The sequence below is a fragment of the Scardinius erythrophthalmus genome, assembly GCF_964197995.2.
Source record: "Scardinius erythrophthalmus genome assembly, chromosome: 2".
NCBI lineage: Eukaryota > Metazoa > Chordata > Actinopteri > Cypriniformes > Leuciscidae > Scardinius > Scardinius erythrophthalmus.
This window is the reverse complement of record NC_138222.1, coordinates 40405253-40420647: the sequence shown is the minus strand read 5'-3', so window position 1 is coordinate 40420647 and position 15395 is coordinate 40405253. Positions and strand designations below refer to the sequence as shown.

Sequence of the window (15395 nt, the reverse complement as noted above, 5' to 3'; positions counted from 1 at the left end):
TATGGGACTCGGAAGTCGGACTCATTTCCACGAATCGATTCTTTCGAACTGTTAGATTTAAAGATTCTTGCTTCAAAACGATTCTCAAGTGTTGTTTTCCGTCACATCTGTTGCTATTTATTACTAGCTATTTTACGATTAAATTGTACTAATGATCGTTTATTATTATGTATTATTATGTTTCAGTGTCTCACTTTGGTTTATTGCAGCTAGGATTCAGCTCATAATGCAAAAAATAATTTCGAAATTACAATTTGCATTTATAATAAATTAAATCATTTTTTATTTTTTTTATTATTTTACATATTTCAGGTGAAAAAGAATTTTAAACAAACGGTTTCGTATGTTTCTTGATTAAAGTGACATACAATCAAGATGTAAACAATCCAGTATTTGTAGAAATTCTGATATTCGGCTCATTGAATCATTCAGAACTGTTTTGTGAATCTGTTCAAATGGTTCATTAAAATGATTCGACTCAGAAGAACAAATCGTTCATGAATCGGACAGCGACTGTGGAGCTACATCTTGCTTTTTCTGTAGCTAGTAACTTACACAGTTAGTCTTATTTTTTCACCATGCCTTTCTCCGAATTATATTTTAATGTGGATAATGGTTATCTGGAGGGGCTGGTGAGAGGTTTTAAGGCTGGTATTTTATCTCAGGCGGATTATTTGAACCTTGTTCAATGTGAAACTCTGGAAGGTGAGTCAAATGTGTGTGTAGGCTGCTAGCTTATCTGATCTGTGTCCGTTTTCATTTTCGACATTTTCACATGCAATTGCTTGTCGTTTTTGACATGTATTGTCGTTTAAATATGCAATCCGTATTTTATCATTGATGTGGTATCTCGCTCATAAATCGTCATAAAACAACAGCACTGCTAATGTCAGTTAGCTTGTTTCTTGAGCCAGCCCAGATCCTCCGAGCCTTTAAATCCCCTTCATCTGGCGAAATTCAGTTTTTACATCCTTATATTTCCCATGTTCCTCTGCCCTGATATTAAGTAAACACATGAAGTCCCCTGATAATTATATTATGTTACTTTTTAATTTAAGTGCAATACATGTAACGTTACATGCTAACTGTGGTGCTTTCAGCAACACATTCTATTTTCTGATCTTTATATTTACGTATTTATTTTACATGATCGTACGCAAATGTTTAAACCGCGGCTCTATTTTAAACATGCAATGTAATGTACAGTATCAATTTTAAAGGCCTGCGTTTAACCTGACGGACTGATGGTTACCGGAGCATCGTAGGTTGTGATTTCAACGTCGTATTACAACGCCAGTAATTGATCTAGACCCGTTTAAAGTAATGATCGGGATAAATAATAAATATGTGTTTTTATTTAATTTTTTAATAAACGAAAGATACAGGTCTCATTTGAGGAATGATAGTTGATGGTGCTGGTCATGTGATACAGTATGTCATGACGTCAGTTCTGTAGGATGGGCATATTCTCATTTAACCTGTGCTGATGGCAGTATACTTGTTTTTTTTTATGACTTTACTCGTCCAGCAGTTTACTTCCACTTATTCAAAAAAATAAAAAAATAAATTGCTTTAATGAGAGAGAACCAATTATGACCAAATTTGTTTAGATATAAAATTCTAAACATCTAAATCAATTGCTGCTTAAATTTAGACATCCTCTAGATGAAAATTTTACTGGAACAAGTAATTTGACAGTATTCACTGGAACAGAGCTTTGTCACTCCCTGAAAACTCCTTAAGAATATAAGTAAAGTACATATTAAGAAACTGCAAAATATCTATCCAACTAGCTCCAAAATGGCTACTTTTGCTGATGTTTCCAACTTGTGTGTGTTTTGTAAAATTGGGGATGAAACTTTGCTTCATTTATTTGATCAATTCAATCAGATACATTCCATTTGGGACAGTTTAAATAAAATAAATAAATAAATCCTTCAACCTGTGCTGCATTACTACCTAATATGCCAGACTTTACAATTAAAGAACTTTTAAAATGACCCCAAAAATGAAAGCAATGTTTTTAGAAATTGAATAAATTGTAGCTAATTTTGTCTCCCCCTTTAAGAATCAATGGGAAGTGACTCACTTGGAATTTTTGCTTGTGCTTTAGGGAACTGGAAACTGTGTAAAAACATTTCCGAGATTAATGTATACAGAAATCACTTCGAGCACAACCCTTTAGCATTGAAGAATGAGAATTTGGATTTACAGATAAATTCATTATCATCATCATCATCTTGTTTTGTATTTTTTCTTTTAAACAATTCAAGTTTTCACTTGTATTTCTCCTCAGACCTGAAGCTTCATTTGCAGAGCACTGACTATGGAAGCTTCCTGGCCAATGAAGCCTCCCCCCTCACTGTCTCCGTCATTGATGACAAACTAAAAGAGAAGATGGTGGTTGAGTTCCGCCATATGAGGAACCAGTCTTATGAGCCTCTGGCCAGCTTCATGGATTTCATCACGTGAGTGCAGTCACATATCAAAAAGCATAAGCAAACCAATGCTGCCAATTCACAACACGAGGTGTCAAATATAATGCTGTATTTTACAAATTTACTGGTTTAGTGAACATTCATAACTAAGAAATTTTTTTTTATAGCTTTATCTGCTCGATTTTAAACTAATCACTATGTTTTAAAATATTTCACCTCTCAGGACCCGTTATTAAGCTATTTTCCGCTGCTTTTTCAGATACAGCTATATGATTGACAACGTCATCCTGCTGATCACTGGAACTCTGCATCAGCGGGCCATCTCTGAGCTGGTGCCCAAGTGCCATCCGCTTGGCAGCTTCGAACAGATGGAGGCCGTTAACATTGCCCAGACTCCAGCAGAGCTCTATAATGCCATCCTGGTTGATACACCACTTGGTAGGACAATCTTGACATGAAAAATGAACACATGAATCACGTTCACTTTTTCGTTCACAAGTTTTGTGGCTAGAGGAAGTCATTGAGTTGCAAATCTTGTCATTTATTGTTTGGATTTTTTTAAGCATTCACAAATCTCCAAAACATATTCTAAATAATACCAAAGTGCTCATCCCCACATCACAGTTAAAGACTGTTTCTGTTTGTTTCAGCTGCTTTCTTTCAGGACTGCATCTCTGAGCAGGATTTGGATGAGATGAACATTGAAATAATTCGCAACACCCTTTACAAGGTCAGTCTTGCGATGGAAAATACAGGGATGTAAATCTGAAACATTCATTAGGAATTTTCTCATGACACTAGGGCTGGGCGATTTTGCCTAAAAAAAAAATCTTCGATTTTTAAAGAAAAATTCGAGTTTCGATTCGATTTTCGATTTTTTTTTTCAATAAACTTAAAAAATGACTGCAGACATCAGATATTGTGTGAAAAGTGCAACTTTATTGCTATGACTGTCCTCAAGAGTTAAAATGCGTAGAATCCCAAAACAAAAAGTAAATGAGGCTCTGTCATTCAACAATTTCAAGCTTTAACCACTGATCTATATAGAATGACATTATATAGATCAGTGGCTTTAACCCAGGTTTAAGCAAAAGTGCAATAACTTCACAGTAGCTTAAATTTTCTGTTCAAGAAATCAGATAATTACAAATTTTGTAACATATAACATTACAATTAAAAAAATAAACTCTTATAGTGTGAACTGTGAATATAAAAATGAAACATGCATGTGGCAGACATAGCCTGCTCAAAGAGTGAACAAATGTAAACTTTTATCTATAAAGGCCCTTTCACACTGGACGCGATTTTGACGCACGAATAATTCACGCGATGGGTTTATTTTTTGATCAGCTGTTTGTGTAATGAGCGCTTCCACACCGAACGCGAATGTGCTGAGGCGAAAAAACGACTTTTATTTTTTTCGCTTCGATGTCGATTTTTTTTTTACTTTTGCGGCGACAGAATAGGCTTCAGCCAATTCACATACTACAAGGACAACGATTTGAAAGACAATGTGTGGCGTAGCATTGCCAACCAACCGGTTATCACGACTGTGAGTGTGTTGTGTGATAGTCCTGTGCTGTGTAGGCTAGCAGGCCAAACTACATTTGGGATAGAAAGCTAACACTATTATTGTCAAAGATAGAGACAGAGACCGTGTTTACCTTGAACACGTAACAAAATGCAGTGAGACTATTTAGGGCTGCTTTTAGTAGGCTATACTATACATTCTTTGTGTGATATTTCTAGTCGAATGATTTTTAACTTACTTCGTGTGTTACATGTAATGTGTAGTTACATTACAAAACGCACTGTTGAAGACGCAAAAAAAAACTGCACATAAGCATACTCCCCTTCAGACTTTCTGTTCTGTAAGATTGGGTGCACCCAAAACCTTCTTTTCTGTCTTTTAAATAAAATGAAAAGCTCGTCTTCACTGGATGCTATGACTATGACTGGATGATGATGATGATGATGATGATGATGATGAAGTGTCCATGTTTTCTCAGCTGTCGGCGCGATTCGCGCGAAAGTTTTGGAATGTTGAAGCTCTCTGAACGTCACAGACGTCGCAAATTCGCGTCGCGGCTGATGTGAATGGTTTTGATGCGAACTATTCGCACACGAACTATTCGCTTTTTCGTTTCGCTTTTTCGTTACGCATCCGGTGTGAAAGGGCCTTAACAACAAAACACCTCGCTTTTCGACAGAATAAATTGGCAGCATGTCTGTGGCAATATAAAACGTGATCGCCTCTGTAATCGCTTTCCATCGCGCTCCGTTCTTATAAGGCACACAGTTTGTAAAGCTCTCAGGAAGTGTAATTTGCTTTTAGCAGGTGTGTTAGAGGAGCCGTTTTCGCTACGGAGCCGGCTGCACTTCTCCCATTCTTCGCGATATTTATTCCTCAGGTGCCATGTTGTTTTGATTGTGTTACGCGCTTCTTTTAGTATCTATGGTTACGCGGGGCGGGGGCCGGCTGGCTCATATCGCGCTATGGTAACGCACAAGGACGAAACGCGGAAAAGTCCGAAAAAACTATTGTGGCAAAAAAACTCGAGTTTGCAAAATAAAAATCGTTTTACACTACAAAATCGATAAATCGATTAAATCGATTTTTTGCCCAGCCCTACATGACACACATAACAAATATGCTTAAGGGCAATTCCACACAAAACTGTCACATCCATAACGGCAACTAAATACCATGGCATTGTGTTGGTGTTATGGATGTGACAGTTTTACGCGGAATTGCCCACAATTAAACAGAAACTCGCTGGTGTTGTCTGGATATTATGTGCGGGTAGTGATCTAACTTTGACCCTGTATGTAGGGGAGACCGGGGCTAGTTGTTACCATATTTACTCCTCTGAATATTTTTCAGGGTAGGTTGATTTCTGTTTAGGCACATGCCAAGGCTTGGCTGCAAAAACTTAATTGAACAGCAGTGTTGTTGAGCAGAAAAAATTATACAGTAGGTTAAACACTTGTTTTGTTTTAAGTTTTTTTAATTTGTCGCATACACGGTTATCTACAGAATACAACTTGCAGTGAAATGTTAGCTTGGTCAGCTACTTAGACTGTCCATTAAATATATAAATAGTAGATAAAAAAAGGTAAGATAAGATGAACACAAGAAATAATGATGGAAAAATGTGTGATAATAATAACAAAATAGCAATAAGGTCATTAGGATTCAAAAGTGCTGGGCATGTGACCAGCAAAATATGTCAGTATTCTTTCTATTTCTGTGCTCTGTCTGGCCTTTAACCTTGAAACCATGAGCTGTGGTTGATCTCTCCTGTCTGTGTCTCCAGGCATATCTCGAAGCTTTCTACAAGTTCTGTTCCTCACTGGGGGGAACAACTGCAGACACCATGTGTCCAATTCTGGAGGTGAGTAATAGAGTACAATGAAAAAGATTCTGATGAGATTTTTAAATTTTTATTGATACGTTTCAGTCTTTTAGTAACTAAAGCAAAGCTTTGTTTGTGTATCAGTTTGAGGCAGACAGAAGGGCTTTCATCATTACCATTAACTCCTTTGGTACGGAGCTCTCCAAAGAAGACCGAGCGAAACTTTTCCCTCACTGTGGCAAGCTCTATCCAGAGGGTCTAGCACAGCTAGCCCGCGCAGATGATTACGAGCAGGTCAAAGCTGTGGCTGAATACTACCCTGTAGGTATCTGTGTACAACGAAATGGCTTCAAACTAAGAGTTCATAGACAGCATGATTAAATTATGACAGAATGTTCAGAATTTTTGGAACTTTTAATTCTATTAAAAGTTTAATTCTATTCTTTTAATTCTAGTTGTTTTGACGTGAAGTTCATGTATTTTGAGCCACCAAAATTATTTGAGGATTAACACTGAATTCATGTTGCTTCAGGAATACAAGCTTCTCTTTGAAGGTGCTGGCAGCAACCCAGGAGACAAAACCCTTGAGGATCGCTTTTTTGAACATGAGGTCAGCATTACAGAGAGAACGCTACTACATTGAACCTTATGTAATTCAGGGATTTTTTTGATGTTGGCAAATGTGTTCTTTTGAAAGTCCTCTGCTAATGGGAAAATGTTGGTTATGTGTTTGCAGGTGAAACTTAATAAGCTGGCCTTCCTGAATCAGTTTCATTTCAGCGTGTTCTATGCGTATGTCAAATTGAAGGAACAAGAGTGCCGTAACATTGTGTGGATTGCAGAGTGTATCGCCCAAAGGCACCGGGCTAAGATTGACAACTACATCCCCATATTCTAATGGTACATAATATCAGTCTTGAGTAATGATCCACATGGCATGTATTAACTGTGCTCTGTTATGTTAAGGTTTGAAAATGATGATTCTGTCTCCTCCCTGTTTCTTGCACTATGCCACTCTTACCTTTCATTGTGATTGTCTTTATTAGAGTAAATTATTGTTTGTTTTTGTCTGACAGATTTGCATTCCCTCTCAAAACTTAGGATTTTTTAAATGAAAAGTTTTATAAAAGTAGTCAAATGTTATTTTGCTTCATAATGTTATGACTGTGTAACAATGTCACTTAGAAAGCAATCACAGCCCATTGCAAGTAAATAAATACAGGGAGTTACAGGAAAACAGGAGAGTTTACAGTATGTTTTAGTGAAACAAAACTAAAGAGAGATCTATTGTCATACTCTTCCTGTGTAAGGCTAAGAAAACACGCATTCCATCATTATTGTTAATGCATTGAATACTTTTTCAATTAATGTACATTTTCAGATTAGAAACTCCCTGAACTCGGGATCTTAGAGGATCCAGTATCCACATCTGATGAGGATTAGAGAACCACTGCTAATCTAGACTGCTGTCCTTATTCATGAAACAAGCAGAATGAATTTCAGTATAAATTTTACATAAAATCCTTTTTGTGTAAATTGTTGGATTCAATGCAACAACACGGTTTATTTAAGAATGGATTTATAATTGATTTACAGAGAAATTGTTTTCCATTATTTCAGGAATAGGGAACAGTAGGATTATCCTTATAAAAAAGAGAAATGTGGTGGATTTACAGAAAATGTTTTTTTTTGTGTGTATAGATTCTTCATAATGTATGTTTGTTAAAATGAGAATTGTGTGCTTGCTGTTTGTAAATTACTGCTAAAATTTGTGCTGACATAATTTATGGAGTAGATCATAATTCATGATTGACAGCTGAATTGGTGAGGTCTAATGGATCTAGTATTAAGAAAGACCTTGCCCTCTGCTTGCAATGTAAAATCTATTGTACTGTTGTAACCATAATGTTTGTGTTTTAAGTGATCTAAATGAAGTCTATATATATATATATATATACATACACACACTATATATATACAGTAATTCTGTGTTTGTATGTTTTATTCTATCTTTAAGAGAAAAAGAGAGGATTGAAAAACAGCCACTATTGCATTTTGTGGAGATATCTAGCTTGAGTTTGCAGTAGTTACATTAGCCACCACTAGATGGTGCAAAGAGCCCAAAAATCCTTCATCACCATGTGCAGACTGGCTTGGAAGTTGGCTACAGCATGAGCTTTAGAATTTAAATTAAAATTTTACTCCGGACATTCAGCTGAACACAAAAGGATTTACTGTACCTTCCAACACAACCTGAAGATATTCTTTATAAAGATAATTAGCCTGTTTAAACATGAGGTGTTCTAGTTCAAACCCACGAGATGACTCCGGGGCTAATGATGCCATGTTTGCATTAATGTTGTGTTGCTGTAGGCTACTCTGCCAAAAGATAAGCTATACCTAAACATGTGAAGGACGTGCCAACCGCTTACTGACAGAGCTTCAGTCTTTTGTAAATACCAGATGTGGTTTGAACATGTAGTTGAATGGCTGGTTATCTGTGTTTTAAAACACTGGAGAAGAAATTGTATCTTAGTTTCTAAACACCCACGCAGTTCATTGAGTTTTGTATTTCTGTTTGGATGAACAATATTTATTGTGTTTTTTTTCTTTTCTTTTTTTTTTTTTGAAGGGGCTTTGAATCACTCACTGATGACCCCATCCTTGTTCTTTGTACGTGCTAAAACATTATGGTCCAGGCCTCATTAAAAACGCTTAATTACTGCAAACAATCACAGCCTTTTAGTTCCACAGTGCTCTGGACCTATTGCAGATCAGAAGACCAAAAATGGCTTGGACTCTAGCAACCTTTATGAATGCAAATTATCTTAGCAGCCACGTCACCGCAGCCAAGACAAGAGCACAATAAGTTTAAACAGTTCCTCCTCCTGTTGCCACACAACTCCTGGAAAATGCATAAATCTTTCAGACGCTCCAAGCCATTTTCATTTAGTAGAGTTATAAATTTGCAATGTATCTGTTTTGACCAATGTTAATGTTGTACAATTATGGTGGACTTCATTCTATTACAGTAGTACTACATGTGGTATTCCTGTTTAATCTTGTTCGGCAAATAGTGATCAAAAAAAGTTTGGTTTAGCCAGATCTAATGCAGTTCGATGTATAGCCTACGATGAAAGTCCCAGACTTGAATGAAATAATGGAGGTGAATTTATAGAACATTATGGGATTTATGGCCATTTTGATTTGGTGATAAATGTACAAAGTTATTGTTGGATCATCACCTTTACATTGTAGGAACACCATCTAATTTTACTACTTAGGCTAATGTCATTCCTAACATGCATGTCTTTCTTTCTTATGTGGAACACAAAATATATTTTGTGAAATGTTTTAATGTCTTTTTTTTTGTCTATACAATGGAAGTTAATGGTCACTAAAACTGTTTGGTTACCAATGTTCTTCAAAATATGATTTTTTATGTTCTGTAGAAGAAAGAAATGCATGCAGGTTTGGAACAACATAAATAATAACAATTTTCATTTTTGGGTGAACCACCCCTTAAAGTTCATGCAATGTAATGTCTTTACTATTCTATTTAAGAGAAGTAAACAGTAGAGTAAAGAGTGCAAGACCTACATCTTACATCTTCTGTCACAGAGCCTTTAAGAGCATGTTCAGTATTCTCTAATTGGATTACAAATCCCTGCAAATTCAGCAGGATGAAGCCCTCTCCAGCCATGAAGGTAAGATGTTCAGAGAGACACCTTTTGTTATTTTTTGCTGATACTAAGAAACAGTTTTAGTGTTTCTGTGGAAGTCACAGTGTTCATGTACCCAGGAGAACACACATTTGGTTAGCTCTATAATCAGATACTGAAATAAAGATATTTTGAGAATATGGAAAGCAACTGTGATGCACTGTCACCTGCTATACAGGAAAAACGATCACACTGGAAATTCAGGTTCAAATATACTTTTTTTTTTTTACATTTATCTTTGTATACTTCCTGGTGAAGAAAGGAAGATGCATAGCAAAATGAGTATGCATCAAATGCAGGGTGCAGACACAGCTATACTTACATTTTATAGTGTAGTTACAAGTAGGCTACATAGCCTGTGTGTTCCTTTGCACTTGCAGGAAATGGTTCTCTGGTTGCACAACACTCACTGATGCCCTGGGATTTGACTGGCATAATTACAAGCGCACTGGGCAGCTTCTTCTCCATGGGCTTTTTCTTTGACAAGAAGATCTCTGTTGGAAACCAGATGAGCAAAAATAGCCTGCTAATGATGTTTTTGTGGGCCCTTGTCAAGCAGTGAATGAGAGAAGTCAAGGACTGATGTATGCAGACTTGTACTCGTTGACCGGTACTTACAAACAGTTACAAACAGACTGAGAAGACAGAAACAAAAGCAACGTATATAGGCATCCGTAAAACGCTGCAGTCTTTGTATCTCTACTGTTTTATAGTCACTGCACATTAAATTACGTTACACAGTCCTATGCTTATGCAAAGCTTCTGCAAAAGCTTGCATCAGACACAGGGTGGCATTCTGCGAAAGTGAACATGAAGAATAGCATCATTTAGATTTGTTTTAATTACTTGAAAAATTACTTGTTTAATTACTTGTGCTGCAGTTGCCAAACTGTTAATTATTTGTGTGGATGAAATTAATGACGTATAGCCACAGTTGCCCCAGATCATTCTCTACTCATTAACACAGCCTAAACATTAAGTCCCCATCAATGTAGTTCTTACAAAGGCCGCTGTATTAGATGGGCATGTGTGTCCTCCGGTGTCCTATGCCCCTCTGTGTCCCTCATCTTGCTTTGCCATCTGACAAATGCCCTGGCAACTCGGCCCCATTTCCTGGCAAGTGCTGGGAACAAATGCGCTATACATTGTTTACAATGTAATTGTGTCCCACAGTTCCGGAAGAAAACAAACAAACAGAGGGAACATAGAGAGCATAAATGGTTGTTTGGCACTGCATGGATGACCAAGTCAGGGTTTCTGCAGGGTTTAATCAGTCAAATTTAAGACTTTTTAAGACCTTTTTATGACCATTATGATTTGAATTTATGACCTACACGAATTACGATAAATAATTTCAGTCATTAAAATTCCTTTCAAAAGTCTTTTTTTATTATTGACTTTCATTGAAAGTAACAAGTTTTATTTTTTAAAGAGTAATTATAGTATTTCTTACTTAAGATTAAGAAACTGAAGCCTTCGCCTTCTTTTTCTTGAGTATCAAGAACACAGGAACACTTAACAATTGTAACATTGTAAAGTAACATTGTAAATTAACAATTATTTTATGGCATTACTTTCCAAAATAACAAATCAGTCAGTCAGTGTCTGTCTACATTTTTCTCAGTTCGTCTCCTTTAATGATGATCTCCTCCTCAACCTTTTTCAGCTCAGCCAATTTCTCCTTGCTTGCCCGCCTGAGGGCGTTTGATTTTGAAAGGAGCTGGGCCATCTTTGAACCCGATTTGCCCTCTGCTTCCTCTGCCAGCATGTCAGCCTCTCTGGCGAGACAGGTGGAAACCTCTTGAACAGTGGTTTTCTTTCTCTTAAGGTCGGTCAAATACTCCTCTGCCAGCTTTCTTTTCTGTGTCCCTGCTTCACTCTCCTTCCTTGCACGCTAGTGATGCGCGGGTCGTCTCATAACCCGCGGGCCCCGCGGGTAGCCCGCGGGTCGGGTTGGGGCGGGTAAAGAAATTGTCACTTTATTTGCGGGGCGGGTTGGGGCGGGTCATTAAAAACAAAATAAAATAAAAATCCATATATGTTGCATGCAATGTCCAGCCCATATTAAATATTTGGGAATATCAATCTAATCATATTTTTTAGTAGGTTCTTTGATAACGCCGTAGCAATGCAACTTGCGTGATTTCCCCAAACCTTTGGCGTCACGTGACACAGCTCGCGCAAAGCAGCTCGCGCCAAGCAGCTCCCGCCGCCAGCCACAACAACAAAGACGGAGAAATAAAAGTGAAGATGGAAGATGAGGTGCGGGAGAAATTGAGGTCGGGATTTTACATAATTAAAAGAAAAAAAGGTGAATGATGAATTAGATGAATACAAACGCTGCTTTGTAAATATTGAAAATGTTTAAATCATTATCTTATTAATATGACCTGATTTATGGTTCATATTCAGAATCGCCTGTTATTGCCAGTTGGCGATGTTTCCAAGCACTTTCAGGCTGAAATAAAGGCTGTTTTCATTTACATTACAATGCCTAATATGTCTATTTAATGTTCGCGGGTGCGGGGCGGGGCGGGTTGTAAAAATAGATACAGTAGTGCGGGGCGGGCTGGGGCGGGCCAAATAATTTCATAAAAGCGGGACCCGCGGGTTGGAAAAAAAGCCGACCCGCGCATCACTATTGCACGCTGCTGATCAAGGAAAATGCGGTACCTCGACCTGGCTGCACCCACCGATACCAGCAGTTCTTTTGTGAGGGGAACTTTGGTCACCCCACCGTGCAAATCTACATAATCACACACAAGTCTATGTGCAATCATTGTCTCTTCCTGCATATTGTCAGTCTCAACCTCCTTGTTCACAGAGAACCCCCTTTCAACTGAAGCTTGTCCATGAGAAAGGAGGAGCAGCTTCTGGCAAAATGCCCAAGCCACTGGATAGGCACGGCTTAAACAGCCGCACAAGAAGGTGTCCAGCCGTTTTAGCATTGGCTGGAAGGAGAGAAACTCTTCATTCCTACACTCAAGAGTCAGGAGAGCCTCAAACTGTTGTAGAATGACATCCCCTAAAATTTAAAAAAAAAAACATGTTACAAAGGGAATTAGTTAGAATTATATTGATATATTGATCCACTTTAGCCTCTATAAAGACTACAATAACATTTGGTTATGATGGTTTAAATTCAGTTTTTTTCCTAAGATTTCAGAGGACATAGAAACTCCACTAAACTCAGATAAATACAAATTTAAACTCATGACCAGAAAATGTGTTAATCTGCAACACCTGCATGTTCACTCATCCAGTCAGTTTGTATCCTGTTGTCAGGATACCTTTCATTTTGAGACTATAAGCTACCTTCTAATTTTTACATTTATTTTCTCAAATGTGTTAACACTAATTAGATTTATGTGCTTCCTAAAAACACTTAGGTGATGCACCTAAACTTTATATTGTAAGTAAGGAAAACCCTATGTAAAATAATCCTAAATCATGAGCTACTGCACACAGAACAGGTGCAGGACCATTACAAGAGGAAATGACAAAAGCTAGAGATCCACCTAAAAAATACCCCTGATGGTAAAAGAGAAAAGGTTTATAAATGTAGCAAATGTCTGCAAGATGGCACAGTTAAGTATAATGCTGTAAACACAGTCTAATAAACACTTATATAATTAGTATAATTCAGCGTGGTACTCTAACTTTGGTCAAAGCCCCTTCCAGAACTACTCCTACCAACAGATACACCTCCTGCCAGCTGCTTGGCCTGTAGAAAGGTCTGCACCAGACATTTCATTTGTTCCTTGCACCTGTCTGGGTCTCTGAACATGTTAGAGGGGTCCAGACAGGCCATCTGCCTAACAGTGGCGTATTTGAGTGGGCTCTTCTCCTGCACTTTTCTGACTATATTAGTCAGCCCCTGCATGCAGTCCCTTCTAAATTCAAGGACTCTGAGATCTGATATTTTAGTGTCCTGAAGAGGGATGTACAATAAAAACACAAGTAAGTAGAATGTACAACACAATGATTCCTGCTTCTTGTATCCTGACCAAAATTTCTAAAATTACTTCAACTACAACTTCAAAATTGACCATAATACCTTCAGGGCTTTATCTGCACCTAGGCCAATGTCAATTTTCTGTGGGAGGAGCAAGTTCTTCTTCTCACTCAAGTCCAGCTTGGTGAGCTGTAGTTTTGTAATGTCCTGCAGGACTCCTCGCTTCACAAACCGCCTCAGTATACTCTGTCAGAAGAAAAATCCAGATGAAAAATGTAAGTGCCCTACATCCATATTTTTCATGCAGTAATGTCACAGTTTTAACAAGGTTAAAATTAACAAAGGTTGAAGAATTTCATCCATTAAAGACAGTGTACATAATACATCATACTCATACATAATTATAGTAGCTGAGGAGCCAGACAAGCACAAAAGTTATTTTTAAATTACCTTGATCAACTCAGCCAAGTCTTTGGCAAGGAATGGCATTACTGGCTCATCCGTCTGGTACCTCTTCAGGAAGGGGTCAAAGGTACGGGCGATGGTCGCAAAAAAATGCAACTTTGCCAAGATCAGGGGATCCTTTAGAGCGGCCTCTATTGTATCATACGAGCCTGTACCAGGGTTTGGCAGCTCCTTTCTTTTCACCGCATCCACATACAGCTGAAGTGAAGGCCAGACCTCCAGAGCTCTCTCTACCACAGGCAGGTTCTCCAACCATCGATGGCCACAGAATGATAGCGGGAACACTGATGACTTTGTGACTGTCATGTAGTCTTCCCTCCTCGCTGGAACATTGTTAAAGAGTGTGTGCATTGCTCTTAACAGCTTTTCCACCTGCCACATGGAGAAACCTGCCTTGAAAGCATTGTGCAGAGTATGTAGCCCACAGCTCCCCACGGACACCAGCTGAGCACCCCCATACATTTCATTTAAGTCGGATTGGAGAAGCTCAAAGAACTTTAAATTTACATTGGGCCCATCCATCGATACAGAGACCAGCCTGCTGAGATTCAGCTGCTGCACACACTCCTTAAGGGAAAACAATAAAAAGATGAGGATAAATAAATAAATATACCACTTAATTGATAACACACACATGCACATACACACACACACACTTTTGCACTTTTCAAGTTCAAGCAAGTATATTGTTTGACTAGGCCTACATGTCTGTTTCTATTCAAGGTATCCATGTGGACTGTTTCTGAAAATACAACCACGCCATGCAATTGATGAAACAAATTAAAAGAGATTATATATAGTTATATTGTATATAGTTCTTTTTCTATTTTCTCAAAAAAGTATGGCTAGAGTGGTGCAGAGTAGAGACCATTAACATACAGTACCAGTCAAAAGTTTGGAAACATTACTATTTTTAATGTTTTTGAAAGAAGTCTCATGCTCATCAAGCCTGCAGTTAAAAAACAAAACAAAACAAAAAAACAGTAATATTATTACAATTTAAAACAATGGTTCTCTTTTTTAATATATTTTAAAATGCAATTTATTTTTGTGATGCAAAGCTGAATTTTCATCAGCAAGTACTCCAGTCTAAGACACCAAAGACTGGAGTACTTGCTGATGAAAATTCAGCTTTACATCACAAAAATAAATTGCATTTTAAAATATATTAAAAAAGAGAACCATTATTTTAAATTGTAATAATATTTCATAATATTACTGTTTTTTTTTTAACTGCAGGCTTGATGAGCATAAGAGACTTTCTGTATATTAATATATAACGGTTTCCCTACTCTCCAAATTGGTTTGAATAAATGGATCAAACACAGGTTATAGGCTATTCATAGTCGTAGGTTTGAAGGTGAAATTATTTCAAATATTACATTCAGCATTAGAAATCACATGTTTTAAATATTAAACTTTAATTACTTACTTTAAAGTGCTTTAGCAAATCCTGGGC

The 15395-nt window shown here is 37.5% G+C and overlaps 1 protein-coding gene across 2 annotated transcripts; it reads left to right on the top strand.

Moving 5' to 3' along the window:
- Positions 1 to 481: 481 nt before the first annotated feature.
- On the top strand, positions 482 to 8520 carry atp6v0d1 (ATPase H+ transporting V0 subunit d1). Of its 2 annotated transcripts, XM_081359947.1 has the most exons (9): positions 482 to 705; positions 2297 to 2468; positions 2698 to 2876; positions 3089 to 3168; positions 5756 to 5833; positions 5939 to 6115; positions 6327 to 6404; positions 6531 to 6694; positions 7176 to 7363. In XM_081359947.1, the coding sequence occupies exons 1-8, from the start codon at positions 579 to 581 to the stop codon at positions 6690 to 6692; spliced, it is 1053 nt and encodes a 350-aa protein (XP_081216073.1). In that variant the 5' UTR covers positions 482 to 578; the 3' UTR covers positions 6693 to 6694; positions 7176 to 7363. The 2 variants fall into 2 exon arrangements, with proteins under 2 accessions (XP_081216073.1, XP_081216072.1); XM_081359946.1 differs by having other exon boundaries at positions 6531 to 8520.
- Positions 8521 to 15395: the final 6875 nt, after the last annotated feature.